Source organism: Sinocyclocheilus anshuiensis, unplaced genomic scaffold (genome assembly GCF_001515605.1).
Source record: "Sinocyclocheilus anshuiensis isolate Anshui unplaced genomic scaffold, SAMN03320099.WGS_v1.1 scaffold907, whole genome shotgun sequence".
NCBI lineage: Eukaryota > Metazoa > Chordata > Actinopteri > Cypriniformes > Cyprinidae > Sinocyclocheilus > Sinocyclocheilus anshuiensis.
Window position 1 is genome coordinate 690,444 of NW_015546133.1, and position 9,872 is coordinate 700,315.

The window sequence follows — 9,872 nt, forward strand, 5'->3', positions numbered from 1 at the left end:
AAATTAAACAACCCATCTGGGATAGTTTCTGCTGAAGCACACTCTGCACTGCTTACAAAATGTAATGTCTTATTTTCTGTGCAGGTTTGACACCAGATGAATGAACAAGGCATTTCAAGGTGCTCAAAGCTGATGTGATGTCATCAAGTGCATTGCCCTGTTAAAAAACAAACAAATACAGCTCAGTCCTTTGGCGGTATCTTGGAGTAGAAATGGAAAGAATGTGAGATTAGGTTGTGATTCTGCACTCCATCCAAACTGTAAACTGTAAAGCCTAGGTACAGGCAAGTGAGAGAACAAGACCTTTGATGGATCCAGGATTATCGTGGAGCTTTTGAGAGAGAAGCTCAGACTTATACAACATGAATGTGCAAGGAAAGATACAAGCCAGTAAAGTCAACCAACAAGAAGAAATACAAAACGATGACAAGCAGCCTTTGCTAGAAATAGTGGAAGATGCCAATGCCAATCAAGTCACCAAAGAGAAAATGTATTCAGATGACAGAGAGCATAGCATCCAACTACCCCCTCTGGTGTCGCACTCCGAAGCCCAAGAGAGGATCATTATCTGGGGAACACATGCTCGGAGTGAAGACCTTGAGCTCGAAGAGTTTGAACTGCTGGAGTGTCACGAGCTAGAAACATTTGTTGTAGAAGAAGAACAGGTAGACATTCAGAGTGAAAGAAGCAGGAAGGGAGCAAAGAACTTCAGTGACAAAGAGTTTTCATCTACAGCCATCAGCACCACTGTTGGCTCCCCTTGGAAAGACCACAATGAAAACCATAGTGTGGACGGAGATGCAAATGAGAACTCTCAACCCCTTGACCTCAGGACCTCCAGCTCTCGCTCTGGTGCATACCGGACCCTGAGAGATGCACGAAGTGGTTCTGAGAGCAATGTCTTTTCATCTTCACTTTCTGCAGTGACCAGCCTCAGTGGAAGTTTAGCCAGCGCCCTGGACAGTGCAGGCCGCACACAGCCTCTCTCTTCCCAGTCCACCAAGTCTACCTCAGGCAAAGGCAGGAACCAGCATCCAGCTACTACCGAGTCCTACATCCACTCAGAGAGAAACAGGGAGCTTCCCAGGGATTTGGACCAAAACCATAACTCTACCACACTGCCTCAGGAACCACAATATGACCGAAGTAAGCTAATATATCCTTCGAATGGAGCAGTAAAACTGCAAAAATTCCAAATGGAAGCAGAGCAGAACGCTGGGAAAAGGATGTCAACCGAGGTGCCGAAAGGTATGGTGAGGGTGCTACCTTCTTGTAGGCAGCTAGTCCGCCCTCTTTCTACTGAAAAACGACTAACCTCAGGATACCCCAGCATAGACACCCAGGCAGACCAGCAACAATCCCACTCCTCAGAGACAGGTCAGAGCCATCCACAAGTGCTGCCGACTACAGAAGTCAAAAGCAATCCCAAGACAGACTCACAGACACCTCCCAACCAGACCTTTACCCGAGAAGCCCAACACTTGAAGAGGCAAAGCTCAGCAGATCGTGCTGCAAGTCCCTCCAGCCTAGAAAGGAAGACTCACTACAGCCGGCGGGCCTACAGCAGTCCGACTAGACATTCAACACCTCTATCCCCCAAGACAACAATGTCTCCTCAAAGACAGCCTCCTTCCTCACCCATCAAGACTTTACCTTCTCAAGCTCCTCAGCTGGGTTATGCCGGGTACAGCTCGGGCTTAAGAGCCCCAGTTAAAACCACTATCAACACAAGCATCCATAAAACTCCTCCACAGCAGGCTTCAATGGAGACCTCCCCTCCAAGCAAGTGCCTGCCAAAACCGAAAAGCGTCCGGCCCAAAATCATTACATACATTCGGAAGACCCCGCAGGTGAAACCCCAGTCTCTTGAGGGAACTTACGAGGTGTCGTCCTTACCTACGAGACTCTCAACATATAGCAGCACACAGGCCAAACCAGTGGTCGGAGATCAAGGGGAAGCCACTGTGCTGAGTGCCTCAAATTTACTCTATGATAAGTATCGACAAGAGATGCAGAAGGTCCGGTTCTTCTCACCTGGACTCATGGTGTCTGGGATTCAGCCACCCAGCAACACCATGCCCCATAAAATGGCAGGCAGAGCGGACAGCTTCTATGGGTCCCTCAACAAACCTCTGTCTGCAGCGGTAAGGAATCCTCTTGACATTTAGCAATATGCTGTTCTTTGTTTAAATGCTTTTATGTCTATTTCTAATAATTTAATTAAATATAAACTCTATAATACATGATTACATTGGTGAAACCGAGTGCTTTGATAATGTAATAGCGTGTGCATGTTGTGGAGTATTTAAAGGGATAGTTCACCCAAAAATGAAAATTCTGTAATTAGTTACTCACCCTCATGTCGTTCCAAACCCGTAAGACCTTCGTTCATCTTCAGAACACAAATTAAGATATTTTTGATGAAATCCGAGAGCTTTCTGACCCTACATAGACAGCAAGGGAACTACCACATTCAAGGCACAGAAACATAGTAAGGACATCGTTAAAATAGTCCATGTGACATCAGTGGTTCAACCGTAATTTTATGAAGCTACGAGAATACTTTTTGTGTGCAAAGAAAACAAAAAATAACTTTATTCAACAGTTCTTCTTCTCTTCCTTGTCACTGTCCGCTGCCGGTTGAACCACTGATGTCACATGGACTATTACGATGTCCTTACTACGTTTCTGTGCCTTGAACGTGGTAGTTCCCTTGCTGTCTATGTAGGGTTAGAAAGCTCTTGGATTTCATCAATTTATCTTAATTTGTGTTCCGAAGATAAACGACGGTCTTACGTGTTTGGAACGACATTAGGGTGAGTAATTAATGACAGAATTTTCATTTTTGTGTGAACTATCCCTTTAACAGACTACTGCCTGAATGCTTTATGGAGGGAATGTAAATATAACACTCGTTATCTTCAGTAGACAAGTGTATGTACTACTGGAACAGTTTATTGACTGCAGCTGTAATGTGTGTTAATATTGTTTGTCAATTTAGGCAGGCAGATATCCATTAGCCCTTGGGTCTCCAGTTTCTGGAGCAGAACCTTCTGGACCCCCTATAGGAGCACAGGATACGGGGAGTCTTTTTCGTCCACCACGGGGCCTAAGACCCCAGCTTGGCGTTGGTGCTGTAAACAGGACTCCCTCTGCAGCTGCCAAGAACAGGATGGTCCTAACAGGCCAGCCGAAATCACCACTGACCCTCAGTCAACCAATGCAGACAGTAAACCCGACCACTCAAACCCCTCAGGAACCTCAAGGTAAGATCAATAGTCCACTTTGCATGGCAAAAATGAGTGAAATAGTCTTGTTTTTATACATTTCACATAGATTTTCAGCCAGTAAAATTGAGTGCTTCACATGTTCAGTGGAAACACAAGCCAGAGCAGAAACTGTTTTTTGACTGATAGAAACACCAAGGCTTCATCCTAAGGGCAGAAGTGACTCTGGAGTATTTTGAGATGAATAGATTTAAATGGAAGGAAGGAAGAGAACGCCATATGAAGTCTTTTCATCCCTGTCAGCTATGCATTTGTAATTGTTACAGATAAACTCATCCCAGCCGCTAGTCAGTGTAAAATACACTTTGCCTACTGGCATTCAGTTGAATATAAATAAAACTCACATTCATCTTGTGCCATGAGGGAGTTCTGTTTGAGCTTAAAAATTCCCCTCCATTTCTAAAGCACACTTCCCCTGCCAAGGTGAAGATATGAATTATTTCATCTTAAATCCACTACCAGCATTGCCATCACCCTCCGTATTTTTTTCTAGAGGGCATCTGTCTATCTGCATACTGCTATCTCACTGAAAACCCATGACAGTCTCTATTAATGTATGCGGATACCGATTTCTTGCTGTTTGTGATGCTTTGAAGTGTAAAGTAATTAACAGTTAATTCATGCCAATAACTATGCCTGGTCACAAGTATTAACTGTAGCTGAAACTTGATATAATTTTTATGGTGTAAAGATGCTGATGCTACAATAGATAAAGAGACAGTTTAGTGCATAGGCTTGAGTTTTACTCCTGAAGCAATATAAATGATGTTAAGAGGAAGGTTAACCTCTTCTGGTGTGACTAGACTTTTGCTTGTATTGCTAAGGTTGGTCAGTTATTTCCCACTGTAGTTATTGGTCATCTCATGCTACATTATTTATTCATACTCATATATAAATACATACAAACAATTAAAACGTTTAATTCTGGTCACTGGGCTCCTTTGAAACACTGTCTATGATCACAATCTTCTTGGAAGTTGTCTAATGCAGTGAACTGAAGAACAATATCGAAGAATCACTGATTGCTAATTAGGCTTTGTTTTGTCTTTAGATAGCTGTCACTAAAATCAGAGGTTAACATCTATGGAGACCAGCAGAGTACCATTTTTTAATTGCACAATGTATTTTTGTGTCTTCATCAACATGACATGCATGACATAGTATTTCGTTTTTCATTAATGTGGTTTTTATCATTGTTTAAGTGAGGGCTTGATGAAAGTGCTTTAGTAATGTATTCATGCATTTTAACACTCAGTAAGAAATCAATGAGTTCTTGAGCTGCAAGCGATAATAATAAATTTGCATACAAACACACACACACACACACACACACACACACACACACTTATTCCCAAAACAGATTGGGAAAATGACACCCCTTTTGTGTTAAAGGAACAGTTCACCAAAAAATGAAAATTGTGTCAATTTCTGTTTAGCAGAATGTTCAAGCTTATTTTTTTCCATACAGTAAAAGTGAGAAGGAACAGCTGTGGTCACCATTCACTTTTATTGTATGGAAAAATTAAAAATAAACATAAAAATGCTCAATCAAAGCTATGATGGATGACTAATTTGTGTGATCTGGGCAAGTCTGGAAATATGTGGAAGTAGGAACAGGAAGGAATAAAGACGATTGCTGGAGAAAAAATCGGAGAGGGAGAACAGCAACACATTTATCTTTAATGATCACCTTCACATGGAGGAGAAGCTGCCTGCAATTTCATTAAAGACCTTGATGGCCAGGGGTTGGGGTGGGGGGTGGCTGGGGGGAGTGATGGAGCCGGGGCAACTTTGATTAGAGATGAATGAATGAGAGGGTGCTTTGTTGTGTGCATTTGCTTGATTGTGTATGTGTGCTTTCATTTGTGAAGAATGTGTCTCTGAAGCATACTGCTGACAGTGCAGTCTAATAAACATCTGAGAAAGCGACAGACAAAATGAGAAACCATAGATTGTCATTTAGTATGCGCTATGCTTTGCAGCAGTCACAGCGTTTTGGGGACAGGGAAGTTGAGGCGCTTTATCTCCAAGAGCAGGAGGGGATCATTCTCTCCACCTGCCCCAAATTACGACCTTGGGTTGGGGGAGTCTGGGAGTTCAAAGCAAGCCTTGAAGTGGGTCCCTAAATTCACCCCACGGTAGCTCTTTGCATGTGCATATTTATGTATATTTTTGTGCGACTTCACTCTTCTTCCTGTGCTTTCCGAAATTATACTTTTTCCGAAATTATATATATATATTTTTTTATTCAACAGCAGGACAGTCCTTGTGGTGCCAGCAGTGCAGATATCTGATGTGAAGACCTACAGCGCAAAGAGCAAATAGGGAAAGCAAAAGACAACAGATATTCATATTAATCCTCATTATTTGTATGTAAACAGCTTTTGTCATTTTTTCTGGTGTAATAATAAGCACATGGCGTTAGCGAAAATCCATTACTCTATTCAGTTGAGGCCTTTATTAAGCACTGATATTGTAATAATTTGTGCAGAGATGGTTTTAGAGGAACCAATGGCCTCTTAAACGATTGGCCTCCTGGACTAATTAAAAAAGAAAGAGCTTTTGCTAGAGACCATAAACTCATGTTAAGTACCTGACGCTGAAATAGCTCTTTTTATGGGGGGAAAAAAACTAATCTGCATTTTTGATGAAAGAAAGAAAGAAAGAAAGAAAGAAAGAAAGAAAAAGAAATACGACATCTTCATTATGCTCAAAAATTGCGAGTACACCCAGAGCCAGAAACCATCCACACACTTATATTGCACATAATTAATAAATTAATAAAATTATTACTCTGTTCAGTTTTATATTAAATCTTTTCAATCTCATATAGGGACTTCATGAGCCATCTAAGATGATATGTTTTGGCAAACGTTTGGTATTACATTAGACTCCCTGAGTGGATGAGAAATGTGGCTCATCGCTCTTCTCCATGTGAATGCTACAGTGGTATAGATGTTGATGAATGGCCATGACTTGCTGTGTTCAGAGGAGGCAGACAGCCGCCAACCTCTTTATGATTCTTTCAGGAGCTTTTTTAAAGCGATCTTTACCTCGCACCAGAGAGAGGTCGTAAAACACTAGTTCTTTCTCTTTCTGTCCTACTGTGAGTCTCTTTTAGGCCAGTCTGTTTAGAAATAGTTCAGGACACAGCACTCACTTTCTTTGTTCCTTGTGTTCCATCTGTTTCTTAATTGAATCAGTCATGTGATCATGTATGCCTCATTTTGTCACAGCAGTATTAAAAGAATAATGTTATGCATAGTTGACCTCCATATTGACATAGAAAACACTAGAAAAACAGTATGTGACTTTTATTTCCCCAAACTTACAAATTGTTTTTTTCAAGTTAGTTTGAATACTAATCATAGTCTTCTTTGCCCTCAGATCAAAGAAAGCCAGTGGCGACTGGGTTAGCTGCTAAATCCCTCCTGCCGAAGCCATCTCAGTCTGGCCTGCGTCCTCCCGGTTACTCGCGCCTCCCGCCGACTCGTCTGGCTGCCTTTGGGTTTGTTCGAAGCTCTAGCGTCTCCTCTGTGTCCAGTAACCACTCGACCGACAGCACACGGAGTGACCCCTGCCGCCACGCCTACCGTAAGCTACTGAAACAAAAATGTAAAATAGAAGCATTTTCATACTTTTGGACCAATGAACATCTGTACACACTACAATTTAATATAGCATCTAAAGTGCTTGTAGCTTAGTGCATTGTTATGCGAGATCCCTGAAGTACAGTTTACATGAAAGGGTAGCCTAATGCTCCACTTTTTAGAGTTAATTATAATGCAATTTGCATCATGTTATTAACTCCACCTACAAGCAGCATGCAGGTCCCCTTTCATTAATATATTGTGCTCATAACTACTTTGCTCACATGGAATCATGGGATATTCAGCACAATAGACCCAAAACACAGAAAAAGTGCAGTATTTATTTTTTTTTCCAAAACCAGTCTTTTCTTTAGTTGGCCTTTGCTTTAGGTCACAAAAGAATCTTTGTGTTTGATCCGAGTGGGCTTCTTTCATAACTAGCTCCGTGAGTCAACACGAATAATCCTCAGTATGATCAGAGCTGCTCAGTTCTGCTGAAGTAGATTCTAGTCTGCTCTAGAAGGGGCTCTCTTTGAAAACTGGCATCTGCGTGCGCCGCATGTGTTTTTAATACATAAGTGATGTTGGCCGGTCTTCTCCTGGTAACAGTTGACGTAGCTGCAGATTCAGGCATCCGGAGTTGCATGCGTCACTAGATGAGTTATGTTATCAAGTCTTTTTTATCCTGAAATCACTTGGGAAGAGGAATCCCTCACCGTTCACAGTCCTGTGTGTATGGAGCAAACAGATGCATGAGAGAAATGCTGAGAGAAAGTAAGAGGGAAGGAGTCGGTGTGCTGTGCATTGCAGTGGCCCCAAAACTGTTTTGTATACTTTAATTTTGTAAACATGAATTTTAAAGACGGACAACATACTTGTGACGTTTGTTTAAAATGATAAAACATTATATAAAATGTTGGTAACACTTTATTTAACAGTGGCCTTGTTACACATGTTGGATGTACTTACTATATTAAGAACAGTATATTATGCATAATTACATACAAACTAACCGTAAACCACAAACCTAATCCAAACCCTATAGTGAGTACATGTTATTAATTAATATTACTCTGTAATTAATTGTATATTTTACACTATGTTAAGGACACCTTAAAATAAAGTGTATCCAAAATGGTTTATATAATGAATTAACAAAGTCTTAGTATACGTATATTATATATAAGGAAAAGGACATTTATTTAAAAGGATTTTTAAGGAAAATTTCTTTTTTTCTGAGAAAAGATAATTTATGTGTAGATCAGCATTACCGGTATTTTAATATTTTTAAAACTAATTACTTAGCACACTACTTAATACAACTAGTATTTATGAATATTTTGATTTATCTTTACATTTTTATATTTTCAGTGTTCATTTTAAATTTTTAGTATTTTAACATTTTAGTAATTGTCTGGTTTTTAAATATTTCTGTTTTCTATTTCTATTTTTGTATCTTTTTATTTTTCACTTTTAGTTTAAGTTTAGTGCCTAAACTTATTTAATTTCATTATATTTATTTCATATTTATTAAACTTTATTAACAATTGTTAATAGTTTTAGTTTTAGTTACCAATAACAACACTGATGCAGATACCACTTAGTTTGATATTTTGTTATCTAAACCACGACATGCAGGCATTACTAAGTGTCAAAATAATTTGGGGGCAACTGCAGATGTAATTGGAGTCATTCCAAACAGTGTTTTGTATCTACAAAATTTCTAACATCATTTATCTCACCATAGTCATGTCTTGACATACTGTGAGTCTGTTGTTATAGAACTCATTACTGAAATTTCCATAGCGAAGCTCATTATTCTTCATTGAAATTAGGGCTATGTTCCACTCAGTGTGCATAATATTCAGTACAGCTGTGTTATCCATACTTGCAATGCATGTACGTATCAAATCTATTTATAGCCATCGTATTTTCACAATCCTTCCACACTATTTAAAATGTAAGTCAGAGGTGCAAATTAGTGTTTCTCTCTCACTCTCTGAAGTGTTGAATGTGCTACAGGGCTGATTGCAGATCTGATGGTGTTTCGACTGCATATTGACTGTCTGGAGTCCTAGACCAAATACAAAAAGCAGTCAAACACTAGCTAAAATGATTAGCCTTTAGCTGTGACTGAGAATGTGACTGTTATTAGCAGATATTAATTATCTTTAGTTGTGTAAATAGAACTGTGGAGTATTATAGTACAAGTATATGAATTTTATGAAGAGCCTTTTCCCCCTGTGTCGTTACCATCTGTGCACTTAGGTAAACAAGGGCATTTGCAGGACATACGTATATGTTACTGGTGTAATGACTGACTGTTGTTTTAGGCTCGGTGTTGAATCACTTTGACATATTGACCTAGGATTCCTGTAAATACCAGAAACCTCCCTGCGGGACTGGATGTCACAGACAGGTGATCGATTTCTCAGGTCTGACTGATTGAGGCAAGTCCACTTGTAATTGGCTGAATTGGAGAGCGTGAATGATGGCGGAAAATGCTACTGGATTTATTAAGCTGTCATTAGTGTTTGAGCTGCTGGATAGGTAGAGCGGCAAGTCAATATTTGGCTCTCATTTTCATCCTCGTGTAGAGGCAGCACAGTAATTGGTTATGCTTTAAGAGATTAGATCTGTCACATGGCCTTTGTTAGTCTCATGTCATGGCTTGATGTTGTCTGAAATATCGGAGGAAACTCTTAAAGGGATAGTTTAAGATCACTTATTTAATCACATTTAATCACTTTTATGTCATTCCAAACCTGTATGAGTTACTTTCTCACATGGAGAACAATAATAGATATTAGGTGAAATGTTAACGCAGCTCTTTTCCATAAAATTAAAGTGAATGGAGATGGGGAGCTCTAAAAAAGTAGCTTTTATAGATTTATTCATATTTTGAATTAACTTTTATGTTAATATTTTCAGGAGTTTTTTTCCCTGTTCATTTGAATTTTGTTTGGTAATTTTGTTATATGCCTTTGTCAATATA

At 39.7% G+C, this 9,872-nt stretch overlaps 1 protein-coding gene across 1 annotated transcript in view; it reads left to right on the forward strand.

The window, feature by feature from the left end:
- Nucleotides 1-289: 289 nt before the first annotated feature.
- LOC107701115 (microtubule-associated tumor suppressor candidate 2-like) overlaps nucleotides 290-9,872 on the forward strand; it is a 32,999-nt gene continuing 23,416 nt past the window's right edge. The window contains exons 1-3 of the mRNA XM_016503051.1: nucleotides 290-2,144; nucleotides 3,002-3,266; nucleotides 6,675-6,881. Coding sequence (XP_016358537.1) covers nucleotides 363-2,144; nucleotides 3,002-3,266; nucleotides 6,675-6,881 — 2,254 coding nt within the window. The 5' untranslated portion in view covers nucleotides 290-362. The remainder of the gene's footprint in view (nucleotides 2,145-3,001; nucleotides 3,267-6,674; nucleotides 6,882-9,872) is intronic.